Source organism: Chenopodium album, chromosome 15 (genome assembly GCF_948465745.1).
Source record: "Chenopodium album chromosome 15, dcCheAlbu1.1, whole genome shotgun sequence".
NCBI lineage: Eukaryota > Viridiplantae > Streptophyta > Magnoliopsida > Caryophyllales > Amaranthaceae > Chenopodium > Chenopodium album.
The window spans coordinates 22,364,359-22,382,291 of record NC_137848.1 but is presented as its reverse complement, the minus strand read 5'-3'; the positions used below and the strand labels follow the sequence as shown (position 1 = coordinate 22,382,291).

At 34.2% G+C, this 17,933-nt stretch overlaps 1 protein-coding gene across 1 annotated transcript; it reads left to right on the top strand.

Annotated features, from left to right (window-relative positions):
• The first annotated feature begins 5,684 nt into the window (after positions 1-5,684).
• Positions 5,685-9,449, top strand: LOC145582083 (NEDD8-conjugating enzyme Ubc12-like). Its single transcript, XM_081639113.1, has 6 exons — positions 5,685-5,975; positions 6,534-6,647; positions 7,770-7,878; positions 8,661-8,739; positions 8,854-8,970; positions 9,059-9,449. Exons 2-6 carry the CDS (start codon positions 6,539-6,541, stop codon positions 9,197-9,199), a joined length of 555 nt encoding a protein of 184 aa, XP_081495239.1. The 5' UTR covers positions 5,685-5,975; positions 6,534-6,538; the 3' UTR covers positions 9,200-9,449.
• Positions 9,450-17,933: the final 8,484 nt, after the last annotated feature.

Below are 17,933 nucleotides of genomic sequence, written 5' to 3'. Positions count from 1 at the left end.
AGCTATGCAAGAGTATTAATTGCTTGAGGCTCTAAGTGAATGAATGTAAAGAGAGAAGATTGAATGTTTTTATACCTTGACATAAGGGAGAATATGGGCCTTGAATCAAGTGGGCTGGCCACATTGACTGGGCCTTTGACTGACTTGGCATGGATTGGAAAGTTGAACCTTGACCTTGGGCTTTGTTATTGAATCATTTATAGACTGACCCAATTGAAGTAAATTAGACCCAAACACTACCTATAAATGTACGTATTTAGTTGATGTCCTAAAAGGACAAGATTAGTTGCTATTGAAACTAGCATACCTGAAGTGTGGTAATTGAAAGGGTTACAATGATAAGAATCCTTGGAAGAGGAAATGAGCAATAATAATTGACAATGACAAACTTGACAAGAAAGTGACACATTTTGATGGATCTCCTGAAGAGATCATTTCTAGTACATTAAAATATGTTATGATTATATAAATTACTCTAGAAGAGTATAAAATATTGTCCAACAAGATTAGCATATATCAAGATTCCAATCAATTGAGTATTAGTTAATTGTCTTGCCAATTGTAGAAAGAAACACATTAGTGTACTTATATCACATTATACTAATGGTCATGCATAAAGTATCTCTAATAAGGTGATCACCAATATTATAAAACTGACCATAATTTAAATACTAAAAGAAATGTGATTGGATGTGATAATTAAACATTATGGAAACTTGAAGTTTCATTTGATATCAAAGAAATAATCTGTTGATGCTCCCTCATGTTGAATGCTACCTCCGATTTTTTTTAGTTGCAACTTTGGAATATTTTATATCTCACGAATAATATCCCAAAGTTACAACCAAAAAAAATCGGAGGTAGTATATGAAATAATTGAATGGCAAGACATAACATTGAGATTAAGCTATATTTAGATTGTGATTTTTAATAGTTTGTATTAAAAGAAAAGTTCAAGAGATAATATATTGGTTTTTTTTTTTTTTTTTTTTTTTTTGAATAATTGGTGACCAGAAGTTCACTAGAATAATTAATATGTTGACAAATATTAAATGACCAGAAGCTCACCACGTACTAGTTATATGTGAAAATTTTAAGTGACTAGTATCATACTATCAATGTTTCTAGTGATCCCAAAGATCACCACCTAGCGGAATTACAGGAAAGTTTATATTTGTATAACAACCTCTTGATTGGGGCCATTGTATGTCAATACATAAGAAATAGAATAAGAGAATAGACAACTGCACAATTCATAAACTCCTTATTAATATTGATCTCTAGAAGAGAACAAAATTTCATTATTATCCAGAAAAGATAGAAATTTGTTGAATATATATGATTATCTTATGAGATGAAATTTGTTACACACGAAATTATATTTTAAGTTGGTGAAGAATCGCCCCAATATTTGAGATATTTTACCAAATTAGGGGGAAGAATTGAAGTAAGTTGGCAAAATTATAAAATTATAATCAGTTGATTCCTCTAATGATACTTTGTTAAGTTACATGCCAACTTGTTATAGTGATAATGATATATTATGTGCATACATTAAGATAGATCTTGCCAAGTTTTCTTTATATCACTATACCCGAAGTGTAGATTATATGATTGGTTCCAATATAAATATGTGATATATGGCAAGATAGTGCAATTGATACTTTTAAAGTACAATTATAGTATATTAATACCATGATGTGAGAAATACCCTTGATAGGTGGTGTATATATATATATATATATATATATATATATATATATATATATATATATATATATATATCTGAATTATTATAATAGATGGCCTATTATGTAAGAAAAATTATAATGGTACCAATGAGAAATGTATTCAAATATCATTATCAAAATATCATGCAAATTAAAATTGTATCTTGAGGATATATGATACCGGCATATGATGGAACCGATAAATAATATGCATATATAGAAGGAATGGACTTGTGACTAAGGGGTCAGAAATATATGTCCTTTTTGATGTCGACATGAAACTAAGATGATAAATCAAAAGCTTATCATGGACAAAAAGTCCAACGAAATATGAATGCTAATGATCAAAAGTTTATCATGGACTAGTAGTCCAATTAGAAAATGAATTTCTGAAATCCACATTGTACAGTGTTTGAATTTTTTAGTCTTTTATTTAATTTATGTGCATGTTCAAGTTTTATATTTATGCATTATTCATTGTATGAATAGGATGTAGTTTGATGCATTATTCATCACATATATATTTTGTTTTATATTTTATCATGATACTACCTTTTATATTGCATGCATTAGTTCTATACAACGGTGTGTTATATGTGAATGTTTGTGGTATGACGAGTTTATAATTATGATGAAGGCTTACAAGAAGAAATTTATAATTCGATGTGCTTATAATTGTGATGAAAGTTTATATGATGACGATCCAATAGCATGTTATGAATCATGCATGAAAATTTCCCAAAGAACTTACATACAACGTACTCAAATATCTAGCCCTTCAAATTTTATATTCTGAAAAATGACAATGTTGATATTGTTATCAAACTCATTGAGAGTATTGTTGACTAAGTTATTGAGATACCAACCTGAAATTTAACCATGTGAGAAATAATCGATTTTGTATTCGTTGGAGAACTCTCGTATAAAATGCAAAATGTCTAAAGAAGAGCAGTAATGAGATATATTACAGCAAGAATAATCTTCTTATGGTCCAGAAGAACCATTAGTAAAGTATATAGTAATTGCTAAGTTATGTTATTACTAATTCATATAAGATTAGATAATGACATCAAGATATCACGAGTTGCCATAAATTATTATCAATATTTAAGTTAATAGCTACTTTTACGACCTCTAGAAGCAGGCATAATTTTGATGGTAAGACAAATTGAAACAAAAATGTCATATACAAGTAAGATAGTGGTAAACGCAACATAGGTCTATTCTCAAAAATATGGAGAAATGAAGATACATCACAGTGAAGATTCAAGTTTGATCGAGGATTAATTATAAAAGAATGTTATTCAACTACAAGTGTGAAGTTACTAAGGCGTTGGATTCATTACATTAGAAGACCTTAAGTTATGCATTCATCAAGGGGAGAAAATACGCGTTGTACTCTTTTTCCCTTAACTATGGTTTTGTCCCACATTGGGTTTTCGCGGTAAGGTTTTTAACGAGGCAGCATGTCAAGGCGTATTACGAAAATGATGTACACTTTTCCTTCACTAGGTTTTTATCCCACAGGGTTTTTCTTATTAAGGTTTTAACGAGGCACAATCTTCAATAATAGACATCCAAGGGGGAGTGTTCTAAAATATAATTATGAATGTCCATTATGACTTGTAACTCCCACATCTTTATGACTCCCATTGTAACCCCCTTATATTATGACTATTTTACTACAATTTGTAACCCCTACTTAGATGGACTCTTCATTGTCTTATGGGTTATCATATGCTCATGTATAAATATGGCATAACTTAATGAAATGGGAGAGAGAACACATTGCATTACCATCTATATCTTTCTCTACACTATTCTTTATTCTCTTTATTTTATAACATTTCAGTGTATAGTTTCCAATTATCAACTTAATACTCTTTTAATTTGCATTTTTTTAAAGTAAAATGTTTTGACTTTTTACACTATTTGCCTAATTAATTTTTACTAAAGTTGGTGACTTATAAGAAATAAATATAGTTTGGAAACTCTACATAGTGAGTTAATGACCCTCAACTATGGCTTTTTCCAAGTTGTGCCCCTCTTTTTGAAAGTTACACATTTTCACCCTGTAGCACAATTAATCACTATACTGTGACCTTATTGTCATGTAGTCGTTAACAAGTTTATGTTTATTTTAGGAAAAATTAACAAAAATAGTCCCAACTATTGACTTCCTTCTCATTTTAATCCCAACTACAATTTAACTTAAAATAATCCCAACTATCAGGTAATTCTTCTCAAAATAGTCTCCTTTACCTTTTACCTCTCTTACCGGTAATTTTTTTTTTATTCTTTTCTTTTATCTTTCACCTTTCTATCGCCCTGTCATCACTAAAGGACCTTAATAGGCAAACAACTTTCTCTTTCACTATCGTCCCGAATCCATACCATCTCCATATATAACACCTTTTCCTCCATTTTTTTTTAATACATTTCAAAATTAAACAAATAATTAAAGAAGTTATCACTTTTATAATTTAATTAGTTGGGTTGCCTCTGAATAATTCCAAGCCTTAATTGGATAATTGTTGATGCTTCAAGTCTCAAGATCTAACCGTGGTTACGATGGCTAATAGTGGTTGTGTTGCTTTTCGGTGGCTAGACAGTGTGAACATGTATGGATGGAATGGTGTTTCTCGAAGGCAGGGCATAATGAAATGTGATTTCCGACGTTCTGGTGACAAGGCTTGGCTAGAATGGTGGTTTAGGTGGCTGAATTTGGCTAGAATGGTGAGTTTGGTAGTTGTGGGTGGCTAAGAAAGTGGTTTTGATGGCAGGGAAAGAAGTTGTTGTGAGATTGTAGATGTGGGCAGTGATTAGAGAAGAAAAAAGAGGGTTTTTTTTTTTTTTTTTTTTTTTTTTTTTTTTTTTTTTTTTTTTTTAAAAAAAATCTATTATTATTATTACATAATTAAAAAAACACTCACCAATACCAACTTCACACATCACTCTTTTACCTGAACAATAGGTTAACAAATAAGTAGACTATTTTGAGAAGGGTCACCTAATAGTTGTGATTATTGTGGGTTAAATTATAGTTGGGATTAAAATAAGAAGGAAGGCAATAGTTGGGATTATTCTTGTTATTTTTTCCTTTATTTTAATCATCGTTAAGGCGTCAATAGGGCCTACTCTCCACCTATTACTCCCTCCATCCTAAAATAACTGACATAATTTCCATTTTCGTTCGTCCTAAAATAATGAGCACATTACTAAATACAATATGAGACCACTAATTAAAAACAATTTTCCTCTACACTTACATAACCCGCTGTTTTTGGAAAAACAATTTCAGCCACATAAAAAAAAATCAAAAGAAATCTTTTTACATTAAACAAATGTATAAAATGGTCTCACTCGAAATATTCTTACTATGTGCCTATCTCGATTTACGTCATGAAAAATATTTTGGTATGTTAGGGTTTAGAGACCATCTTTTTTTTTAATTTTTTTTTAGGAAAGTTTAGAGACCATCTTAGCGTCTAAGAATCCAAATTAACCTCGAATTTAGTAAAATAAAAATATTTTGCTAAAATTTGCTCAATAAGTTTACAAGGCGTTTGGTAGGAGGGATGAGATTGAGTGGGATAAGAAGGTGGGATAAGAAGGTGGATTAATAGATGGGATAAGGATAAAAATACTGTATTTCATTGTTTGGTATGAGTTAGGATTAGATTGGAATAACAAATAAAAATACGAAATTACCCTTACTATCCTTTCTTCACTCTCTTCTTCTTTTTATTTCATTAAGGGTAGAAATATTTTTTACCCATTAAGTATAATTCACATCCCTTATACCACCCCCTTAGTTATTAATTTGGAGTGATTGCTCCCTTTTTTATCCCTCTCCTAACCCCCCCCCCCCCCCCACCCCCCCTTCATAATCCCTATCCCTCTAAAGAAACAAAGGACATCTTAAATCCCTCTTTCCATCCCATTCACTTTATCTCTCTAAACAAACACCCTCTTATGGAGCCGGAAAGAACATGTCTTAAGTATATATACCCCGTATTAGATTTTGGTTTAGATTCTAGATTCTAAAATTCTCTCTCCTCTTATTTTCTAATTCTGGGTTTCCTCACAAAGAACCCTAGACCAAAGGAGTAATTATCACACCAATTCTCTCCTCGACTATAATTCAATGTTATAAAATTAAATATTACTTCACAAACTAAGCTAGTTTGCTAATTTTGTGACGACATTGGAAGTTTCCGGCAGATTTGGGGATTGTTCGTTCAGGTAATTTTTAAAAATTGTACAGATTTTTTTAATTACGGTCGGGTTTTCACGAAATTTTGCATAAAATTAGTTCAGGAGCAGTGTTCTGTAAAATTTATTTTTGGGTTTTTCTAATTACGCCCTTAATCAGGGGATTTGACGAATTTGGGAAAAAAGATCAGTTAGGGTTCATGCTACTGTATTTGTTGTTGAAAATTTAACATAGTTGATTATATAAACACGCGAATCTTATATGCAAACCTCAAATTGTAGATGCTGCAATAAGATCTTGGCGTTTGGGTTTCTAAATTCGGTCCCAATTCAAATTTGTTAAATTTGGTTGCTTTTATTTTATTTTATTTTTAATTCATGCTGGAATAAATCAATTAATCAGTTGAATGAGTAAGTATGATGTATGTTTGCTTGGATTTAAAGGTTTCCAATGACAATTGTATGTACCTTTCATTTGTTATGAGTCTTATGACTATGTCAATGAGACTTCAAAATTGTACTTGTATAATGAATTCTGGTATCTGGTCAATTGAGGTTGTTATTAACCCTTTTCCTTTTGTTGTTCAGAGAAGATGATTAACTTATTCAGAGTGAAAGCAAAACAAAAGGAAAATGCTGAAAATCTTAATGGAAAGACCCATGTCAAGAAGCAATCAGCTGGCGAACTACGTCTTCATAAAGGTATTGGGACTCATATGGTCATATTTAATGTTGCTGTAGTCTTGGTCTTGTGTAAGTTGTTTTCAATTTAGCACTAGAAGTTTTGGCTCAAAATTCAAAATTCCCATCCTTTTTGTACGTTGCTCCATATTTGTCATACACAAGTAATTGAAAAAAAAAAAAAAAAATTTAGGCGACGAGCACACTAAAGAATGAGACTTGCTGATCCAAGGGGAAAAAAATTATTTGACTTTGTATCATTTTTTGTTTTTGATCATTCTCTAAGTCTTGGATTGTTTGAAGAACTACCTTGTGCTGTGAGATCTTCCATTGAACTGGATATTATCCAATCTACCACACCGTTACAGACTTCTCTCTAATTCAATTACCCTAGACTCATTCATATATGAACATGTCATTTGTTATATGTAAGAGACTGGGATGGAGATTTCTCTCTCTCTCTCTCTCTCTCTCTCTCTCCCCCTTTTTGTGGGCGTGGATTGGATGGACTGGTGACATTCTTGCTCATCAGTTGCTCTGTTCTGACCGGATTTACGGTGTGTTTGGATAGAAGGAAATGGAAGGAAAAGAAGGGGAAGGAAATGGAGAGATGTGATATTTTTCATTTGGATAACAAATGAGGAAGTAAGGGAATTGGAGGGGAGAGAAATGGAGGGATTAAATTGTAGGAAAATGATCCCTCCAACAATGGAGAGATTTAGAAGGAAAACTCACTGTTCTTCTCTCCCCTCCCTTTCCCTCCCCTCCTCTTCTCCTCCCTCCCCTTCTTTTCCTTCCTGTAATGTTATCCAAACACACAGTTATTGTTGATTGCTTATGTCATGATTTGCACTGAAAAGTGTTTGCAAGCTTCATGCTTTCTTTCATAATTTTTTGCCAGTTATAAACTGATCTTTCTGCAATATAAAAGAAACACATTATCCTTATTAGAATAGTTTCATACGGCAATCTATTAACATCTTATCTGCTGCATTTGGTCCTGGACTCCTTGTATCCACTAAATCTGCATTGTTGAGATTGGAGGTTTTTATGAGACGTATGATCAAACATATTATTATGCTTCACTTTACTGTTACCTCTTCTGTTTACATATTGTGGCTCTAAACTATTGACTTTTTCTAGATATCAGTGAACTGAACCTGCCTAAATCGTGTACCATATCATTTCCCAATGGGAAGGATGACTTGATGAATTTTGAAGTTACTATCCGGCCTGATGAGGGATACTATTTGTAAGTTGTCTCTTCTTCTAAATCATTCCAACACCTAGATTGCATCACGAGTCTCATAATTGATATCTTCTATTAATACCAGTCATAATTCATAGGCTATTGCTAACTAGTGCGTAGTTCTTGCTTGTCTTTGTACCTATGTCATTGATTCTTGATTTTGTTTCTTTCCCTTTTTATTTTTATTTTTTAATTATTATTATCATCTCTTACCCCTCAATATTGATTTATTCTTTGCTCTCTTTTTTCTTGTAATTATGGAGGTATGGAGAGGGTGGAGTTTTTGTCAAAATCTACTTTACAAAATGAACGCATCATTTTGAATTTTGCCTTTGCCTAAAAACTATTTTTAATATGAAATAATTAAAAAAAAAAAAACTTTTGATGGTATAAATTGAAATTATTCACACAACATTTCACACATTGATTTAGAATTAACTGTATCAGAAAAAAGCATAGTCAGAGTTAATAAATGAATAGTGTCCAACTGTCCAAGGTCCAATCAATGCATGTATTGTGTTACTGAGGAAGTAATTATACTACTGTGGAGGGAAATTAGATTAGTATATTTCTATTTGGATCATTGAACTTCAATAATAATTCAGTTGGCTACGCTTTATTTGCATTACTTGTTTCTTTCATCTTATCAACTCCCTCCATTTCAAAAAGTTCTCCTTGACTTTTTTTTTCTTTGGTGAGTCACACCATTAAAATAGGTAGAACTTTAAGAGACGGAGCAATAATTGCATAGTGTATTGATATACTAAGGGAACTTTTGATTGCAGAGGTGGCACCTTTGTATTTACCTTTCAAGTTCCATTTGTATATCCTCATGAACCTCCAAAGGTTAAGTGCAAGACAAAGGTAAATATAGTGATTCTCAATGAAAAACCGTCTTATGCTACATAAAATGACATGTTATAAGCTATGTGCACTCCTGAATTTTTTTTTTCCTAACTTTTTGTATGCATCTGGCAGGTATACCATCCCAACATCGATTTAGAAGGTAATGTCTGCCTTAACATTCTAAGAGAAGACTGGAAACCTGTTTTGAATGTAAACACTGTCATCTATGGGTTGTATCATCTCTTCACGGTACTAACATTTCCCTTTATCTGGATATTGTTTTTTCTTTTATTGCTACATGCATTGCATTATTGTGGCATTTTATTTGTGTGTGCAGCAACCAAACTATGAAGACCCTTTAAATCATGATGCCGCTGCTGTGTTGAGGGATAATCCGAAAATGTTTGAATCTAATGTGAGAAGAGCTATGGCTGGGGGTTATGTGGGTCAAACTTTCTTTCCTAGGTGTGTTTCTTGATGGTTATGATGCTGCTAACTTGGATGTGAAGAGCGCTGTTTGACTTCCTGGGAACTATATCTTTAAACCTGTACCAATTTCGCCAAGGGTGTATTTGATGATTGGTATATACTTTGTGTTGCAATGAGAATTTAGTCAAATGACTTGAAAATTTATGGTTTCCTCTTGTGCCAAAATAAACACTAGTTAAATTGTGCTAACAATTTGGAAATATTTGTCAAAATTTATACTGTATCTTTTCCTCTTTTTACGCTTTTGTTGTTCTTAATGATCATTTTTTTCAAGAGTTTTAAAAGTAAAATTAACAGGCAAAACAACCCTAACTGAATATAAACAAGTCAAATTTGCCTAAATCCAGGCACTGGTGAACCTATAAATGTATTGGATATTTTTTGGTTTCCAGTGTTTCTTTGTTGTTTGTGATTGGTAGTAGGCCATTATGGGTAGTAGGCCAATAACGGAATTGGTAAAGAGTTGATGACCTGGCCTTTGTCCTTTTCATGCCGATATTGGCACCATCCCATACAAAAATAATTAATATCTTTTTAAATACCAATATTGTGGGTAGGCAGCATCAAGTTGTTTTTAGATATTAGTATATGTATTTGGATTTTTTTTAACTTACTAGGGTTGCTTTACACGCGCAGAACGATGTAGTGTAGCTAGTACGTATGATCGAACGTTGTTTGAAAAATTGTAGATTAATTAGAGAACATATATGTTGATAAAAAGAATTGAATTTATAATTAGTGAATGTACAAGTTTATAAAAAGGATTGAATTTATAACTTATTTATTAAGTAACTAACTAAATTGGTTTTGTATATTCATAGTGTACAATTAGTGAATGTACAAGTTTATAAAAAGGATTGAATTTATAACTTATTTATTAAGTAACTAACTAAACTGGTTTTGTATATTCATAGTGTACGTAAATTCTACCTTTGAAATGGTTATAATGTGTAACATGGAACAAAAATAATCGGTTAGCCTGAATGTCTACGTGGAATAGAAATGTGTTTTTGTGGGATTGGGTTTACGACTTTATTATGACCGACTATGTTATAGGGTGTTATATTGTTAATGGTCTATACACAATAACACAAGTTGATAGTATCATACACAATAGCGAATTAAGAGGTAAGTGATTAACCAAAAAATGTTTTAAGCTCAAGATGATTTTCCACTTCAATATCGTATTCTAAAACATAAAAGCTAAGATAATAAAAATAAAAATAATAAAAAAAAAAGTAAATAAATAAACATATATTTAGAATCAACTTTTCCTCGTTGGTTATCAAAATGGACAAATGTCCTTCTCTTTGGTATATTCATATTTTTTGGCTAAAATATAATTGTAGGGAATATTTCAAGCCATCCTACACTTGAGCCCCACTATGATCATACACTTAAGCATGGTGGCGTCCAAAGGGAAGGAAGGTAGAGCAAAAGAGTCGCCAACAAGTTTTAGGAACTTGTAAACTGTTCACAGGGTGAAGGTTACACCCCTTAACGATCCATGAGATCGTTAACTCCAATAGGTCTGGAACCATGACTGGTGTTCGGGGATGAGGGTATAAATCCAATCTAAAAGAGAAAGGACTCGCCCTATAAAATAGGCCTCTACTTTATTCTACTAGTATTCATGTGCGCTTTCTAACTAACATACAATCAATAGGTTAACCCTAAACCTGTTTAATCCATGTTGGTTGAACATTAATGCACAAATAAATCTATTATTGGCGATCACTTGAATTATAATCAAATTAACCCTAAACAAGATTATTAATTATCTTATTAAACGTGATTACAAGTACAAATTCCCTTTAATCCTGCATAAAAGGTGTGATCAAGCAATCAATAAATATATATCAAGCAATAATAATAATAATAATAATAATAATAATAATAATAATAATAATAATAATAATAATAATAATAATAATAATAATAATCATAACCATAATCATATCAACGCTAAAGCATAATAATAGCAAGATCCTAGGCATGATACTAACACGATTAATAACAAACCCTAGCATGTCATTAAACATCAAAGATAAAAGCTTTATTCCTAGCATGATACTAATTACATGATATTAGGAAAGAAAATAGGAAGCATCATAGAAATCATAATTGATATAAGAAACTTATTCATTACCCTAAACATGATACTAGGGAGTAATAAAACATCCTAACATGATACTAGGAATCAAAATAACAATCTAAGCATGATTTCTGTATCCAAAGATCAATAAAGCAATTAAAGCACTTACTTCGATGCCTCGTACCTCTTTCTAATAACAAAATACACACGTTAGTAACTTCAAGGAAAAGTATTAAAACAAACAATCAAATTAAATAATTGAAATATAGATTTGGGACCAAACCCTCAGAAATATTAACCTTTCACGTATAGGGCGAAGGCAACTTCGAACCTGGCTAGGTGTGTCTAGAACTAATGTATGTGGAATTTTGTAAGAGGGAAGGTTTAGAAAAAGAATAGAGAGAAGAAGCTTCTAGCTTTTTTAGAGAGAGAATAGAGAGAGATGATTGTTGTTGAGATTTGATTCTTGAAAACGGAGGTCTAGGGACCCTATTTATAAGAAAATAGTCCGAAAATGATAGAAAATACTTCGAGTTCAACACGGAATAAAACTTCCATCTGTCGCCAACGACAGAGCTCGTCGCCAGGCGATAGGCTCCGTCGCCAGACGATAGGACCGTCGCCAGGCGACAGGCTTCGTCGCCAGGCGACGTTAGGCGGTGCGTGGGAAAATACACGTTATGTACGCGGAATCCACTTCTTGATAAAATTAAGTCGTAAAATCCGTGTTTAAAGGGTAAAATCGTATTTTCGTAAAAACACTTATTTTATTCCAAGTAAAACTCATAAAGCATAATTATCAATCCTAATCCTATTAGGATTTAAGAGAACCTTCTAGAAGATTCTAGAAGACTATAATCATCCTAATAGCTTTAGGAATGTTAATTAATAATAGGCCCTCCTCTAGATCATTGGGCCACATATAAGAACCAAAACGGGCCCAGTTTTGTATTTTGGCCATAACTTCCTCATTATTCATCGGAATTGGGCTTATAATATATCGTTGGAAAGCTCTTTTCGAGCCCAATCCAACTACACCATTATTGGACCCTTGTCATGGATCAAATTAAACTGGATTGACTATTTTCATAAAATAAAGCAGGTTTTTGAAAACAAAAAGAAAGATTTTTAATAAAAACTAACCACAACATTTGACTTTCTACACTTTCACTTCATTCGATTATGATTCGACGCGAAAGGTATTCATCACCGGGTTTGGTTTTGGGGAGACACAAATGGGTGTCTACAGAAGCCCCCACTTTGACTGAGTTTGGAGAAACTCAAGTTTCGAAAACAAAAGTCAAAGTAGCGATAGGGACAGAGAAAGATTCAGAACGTTCTGCGATCCTAAATCATTCTTGTAATGCAATAAAAGAGTTAAGAAACGCGTATGTTGCACCGTTGAGCACACGTCTCTAGGGTAACCGATTTACTGCATTTGTTAAAGACCGCTCTGCTTGTAGCTGCCTCCTATTTCATCGAAGATGACTCTGCTTGTAGTCATTCTCCGCCGCTTGTGACCATCTTCCACATCCTAGGGAACACGATCGAAGATAACTCTGCTTGTAGCCATCTTTAGTTTTTTGACAATCCTCCACATCATAGGGAACATCATCGAAGATAACTCTGCTTGAAGCCTCTTAAGCTTTCTGTGACAACCCTCCGCAAGCTAGGGAGCGCCGTCGAAGATAACTTCGCTTGAAATCATATCCTATTTTCTGACAACCTTCCACATCCTAGGGAATGCCGTCGAAGATAACTTCGCTTGAAGCCATCCTCTATTTTCCTGACAACCTCCCACATCCTAGGGAACGTCATCTATCAATGCTGCTACATCTCGAGCTTTTTTCTTGAATCATGGTGACAACTTTCCCAATCATAGCGAATGTCGTCAAAGACTGCCTCATCACGAAACGCTCTTCTCAAATCTTGGTGACAACCTCCACAATCTTAGCGAACGTCGTCGAAGACCGCCCATCTCGTGCCTTCTTCTCAAATCTAGGTGACAACCTCCACAATCTTAGCAAACGTTGTCGAAGATAACTTTGCTTGAAGTCACCCTGAGCTTTCTGACAGCTTTCCACATCCCAGGGAACGTTGTCGAAGATAACTTCGCTTGAAGTCATCCTCAGTCGTTGCGATAATATTCCGAAGAAAATTACCATAGACCAACGCTTGTCGATCCTTAAAGCTCGCTTAAACTTTGCTGATGTGATATCTGCTGAAATTTCCGCGGTGCCAGTACGTCGGCGCATTTTGCTGTTAGTGAACCATTATGTCGGTGCTTTTTACTGCTTGTGAACCATTACGTCGGTGCCTTTGTAATGAGCCAATGTTTAGGCGCTTTAAGCTAAGTGAGACGATCTTTTATCAGGTCGATCACCTATTGTGACTGTAACCGAGCCGATTACTTAATCATGTCAAATTGCTTATAGGGGCTAACTGGCGTACCAAGGAACCCGGAAATTGCTGCACTAGGTCTGCATAATCTAATATGGGGACCACTCATTGTGTCGCCGCACCAGCGCCCGCTGGAAAATGTGTCGCCGCACTTTGCTTCTGTCTCCAGGCGACAGGTATTGTCGTCTGGTGCTGGAGTCGGGTCTTCCCTATTTTGCCCTTGTTGCTGCTGTTCGTTGCTCGATTTCGCTCCGAACTTTGAACTTGGTCTTTTCCTTTCAACCAAATCCTGCTCAAATCTTTTGTAAATTAAAGCTCTTCATCTCTAATTTATTGATCTATGTAAGTTTTGCTCAAACTCCTCTTATCTTGGAATAATTTCATGTGTCATATTCGCGGTTTTTCGAAAAAATCCGGGAATGTTCTTGCTTGCTGGGATGTATCTGCATTTATATTTTTGACTATAGGACTTTGCTCATCTCTTTAATTATCTTAGGATTGTCCTAAGGCTCAATTAAGACTTAATGTGTCTTTAACACATATGACTTGTCATGCCTCGACTTAAAGTGCTTGACACATGACTCAACGTTCATGACTCGTGTGTGCATTATAGTGTGATCGTGCGACTCGAAAAATGCAAAAAAGCAAAAAATTTCCGTCATTTTTTTGTGGAGGGTACCGACTTTCTCTCGAAAAAGAAAGACACAAAAAGGAAGAAGTTTTTTTTTTATGGTGCATGTTGAATGAGCTTAGTCAAATGTTGTTTGATACTATCTCTCAAGGTGCAAGGATTAATTCATCCTAGGCTATCTCAATTGTTGACTCAATGATGAAAGTATTTGGGTAACTTAGGCACGGAGGCTAAGTACTTCATACTTTGTGGCGCAATAAGAATTATGATAATGAGTGATCTTGATATGACAAGGCGTGCTTCAACGTCATGTTAAGATTTCATGACAAAGGGTTCCTATCAGGAGGATTATTTGTCTATGTATCTGTGATGTGTGTGAAAGTGACACTAAAGCTAGGCTGCAAAGGCTAACGGTATGGAAAAATATTTTGAGAAGAGTCAAATGATGGTGACTCTCAGGCTGGGTAAGCTAATAATGTAGGGATCAAGCCCGGAAGTCTAGCTCTAAATGGAAAGGGATGAGCATAGGAGATCTCTTGATATGATAAATTATGAATGTAAATATGAATGCATTTTTATTACGGCCGCACCTCGATGTGAGGTTGCCTACGTATCCGTCAGGAATCAGGCCGAACGTAGCTCTAGCCGAACCTCGCACAAGTGTGTGTATACCTCAAAGAGGTCTTTGAAGGTTTGTAAAGTGGTTAGGCTAAAGGTTGAAGAAGAAGGGGATAAAGGCTCATGACCCTAGATAAGCCCCCAAGGTGTGCAACCTTGCTTTTGAATCTTTGTATTATTATGCTTGAGGTTTCTCACTTTTGAGCTCTTTCTTTTTTTATTTTTGCTCTCCCTTTTTTTTTTTTTTTTTTTTTTTTTTTTTTTAACTTTTGCATTTTTTTTTATTTTGAAACTTTTTGATAAGTGTGGGCAATCCCAATCATGCGGTCTATCACTCACTTGGCATTCATGTTTCTCAGGCACGGTACCGAGCACTCAATGAGAAACGCAATCTGAGACGTGTTCATATCAAAGACATGTTCATATCAATGACATTGGAACACTTGCCCTTTTGTACACTTTTATCATTTTTGCTTTTTGAATTTTTGAGTTTTATGTAAAATCACTCAAGCTTTCGTTCTTTGAAAATTGCATAAGTTCCACACCATCCCATCCCAAGGTTAAGTAGATGTGGGTCAAATAAAGGAAGGTCTATCATTAGACGAGGCTCAAAGTGGTTTATCAAGAAAGGATTGCATATATTTGAAGGGTGAAAGGTGATATGATGTGGCTACAAGGGGTGCCTCAAATCATTGGTATACCTTATGCTTAGTTCGACATGTGTAGACACCCAAATTTGTCTCCCCAAAACAAAACCTGGTGATGAATACTTTTCACGTCGAATCATAATCGAATGAAGTGAAAGTGTGGAAGGTCTAGTGTTGCGGTTAGTTTTTATTTCTCTTCTTTCTCTCTGTTTTCGAAAACCTATTTTATGAAAATAGCCAATCCAGTTTAGTTTGGTCCATGTCAAGGGTCCAATAATAGTGTAGTTGGATTGGGCTCGAAAAGATCTTTCCAATGATATATTATAAGTCTAATTCTGATGAATAATAAGGAAGTTCTGGCCAAATTACTAAACTGGGCCTGGTTTGACTTTTATATGCGGCCCAATGATCTAGAGGAGGGCCCATTATGATTTATGATTCCTAATGCAATTAGGAATGATTATAGTCTTCTAGAATCTTCTGTCACGTTCTTTTGAATCCTAATGTGATTAGCATTGATAATTGAGTTTTATGAGTTTTATTTAGAATGAAAGAGGCGTTTTAAATAAAATTACAGTTTTACCCCTCGTGTGCTAAATTTTATCAACAATAGGAAAACGTGTGGAAAAACTGCCTGTAGCGCTGCACCACAGGCTGTCGCCTGGCGACAGGCCTATCGCGCGGCGACACACCTGTCGCTCGGCGACAGGCTCTGTCGCACGACGACAAGGGCTATTGCGGCGACAACGTCGTGTTTTATTCCTTTTCGAATTTTGATTCTTTTTTATCATATTCCGGCTGATTTTCGTTATAAATAGGCTCCTTATACCTCCATTTTTAATCATCAATTCTCATCTACAACCAACTCTCATTAAGAATTTCTTGATACTCTCTTTCTAAACCTTCCCTCAAACAAAATTCCGCATTCACAAGATCTAGACACACCTAGCCAAGTTCGAAGTTGCCTTCGCCCTAGACGTGAAAGGTTATAATTTCTGAGGGTTTGGTCCCTAATCTCTATTTCAATTATTTAATTTAATTGTTTGATTTTATATTTTCCTTGATGTTACTAACGCGTGTATTTTGTCATTAGAAAGAGATACGAGGCATCCAAGTAAGTGCTTAAATTGTTTAATTGATATTTTGATGTAGAAATCATGTTAAGATTGTTATTTTGGTTCCTAGTATCATGTTAGGATGCTTTCCTTAGTATGATATTTAGTGTGATTTGCTTATATCAATTATGATTTCTAGGATACTTCCTATTTTCTTTCCTAATAGCATGTTAGTATCATGTTAGAGCTAAAGCTTTGATTTTTATTGCTTAGTGACATGCTAGGGTTTGTTATTAATCTTGTTAGTATCATGCCTAGGATCTTGCTATTATTATGCTTTAACATGATTATGATAATTTTGATTATTATTTTGATTATTATTATGATGATTGTTATTATGTTGCTTGATATATATTATTATTTGTTGTTGCTTGATCACACCTTTAATGCATGTTTAAAGGGGATTTGTACTTGTAATCACACTTAATAAGATAATTAATAATCTTGTTTAGGTGAATTTGATTATAATTCAAGTGATCGCCAATAATAGATTTATTTGTGCATTAAAATTCAACCAACATAGATAAACAGGTTTAGGGTTAATCTGTTGATTGCATGTTAGTCATAAAGCGCACATGAATACGAGAAGAATAAAGTAGAGGCCTATTTTTAGGGCAGGTTCAATCTCTTTTAGGTTGGATTTGTACCTTCATCCCCAAACTTCCAGTCCTATTGGAGTTGACGATCTCATGGATCGTTAAGGGGTGTAACCTTCACCTCGTGAACGGTTTACAAGTTCCTAAAACTTGTTGGCGACTCTTTTACTCTAGCTTCCTTCCCTTTGGACGCCACCATGCTTAAGTGTATGATCACAGTGGGGCTCAAGTGTAGGATGGCTTGAAATATTCCCTACAACATGGATTTTTTTTTTAATGCAATGTAATGAAATGATAATATGCAAAGAAAGAAATGCTCATTTTATTAAAGGGAAAAAGAAAGAACCTACAAAATAAAATCTAAGGAAAACAAAGGTTGCCTATGCTAGACTTATTGGGGAAAGGATGAACGGAAGAAATAGAAAAAAAAGGTCACGAAATCTTGTCGTTGAAGCCCGCCTCTTGTCTCGAGCTTCTTATTATCACTCGGTCTTCTTGCCAGCTGGAGGTATGGGAAGCTTGTTATTATCGATCAAATATTGGATTGCCTCTTTTAGCTTCCAACAGCTCTCAGTAGTATGACCCCTACCTTGATGGTACTTGCAATGTGAATATGGGTTC

Excerpts from the sequence above, each read along its gene's own strand:
- LOC145582083 (XM_081639113.1), top strand. The coding sequence starts at position 6,539 with ATGATTAACTTATTCAGAGTGAAAGCAAAACAAAAGGAAAATGCTGAA. Across the intron at positions 7,879-8,660 it reads CCTGATGAGGGATACTATTT|AGGTGGCACCTTTGTATTTA; the intron begins GTAAGTTGTCTC and ends TTTTGATTGCAG. Across the intron at positions 8,971-9,058 it reads GGTTGTATCATCTCTTCACG|CAACCAAACTATGAAGACCC; the intron begins GTACTAACATTT and ends TTGTGTGTGCAG.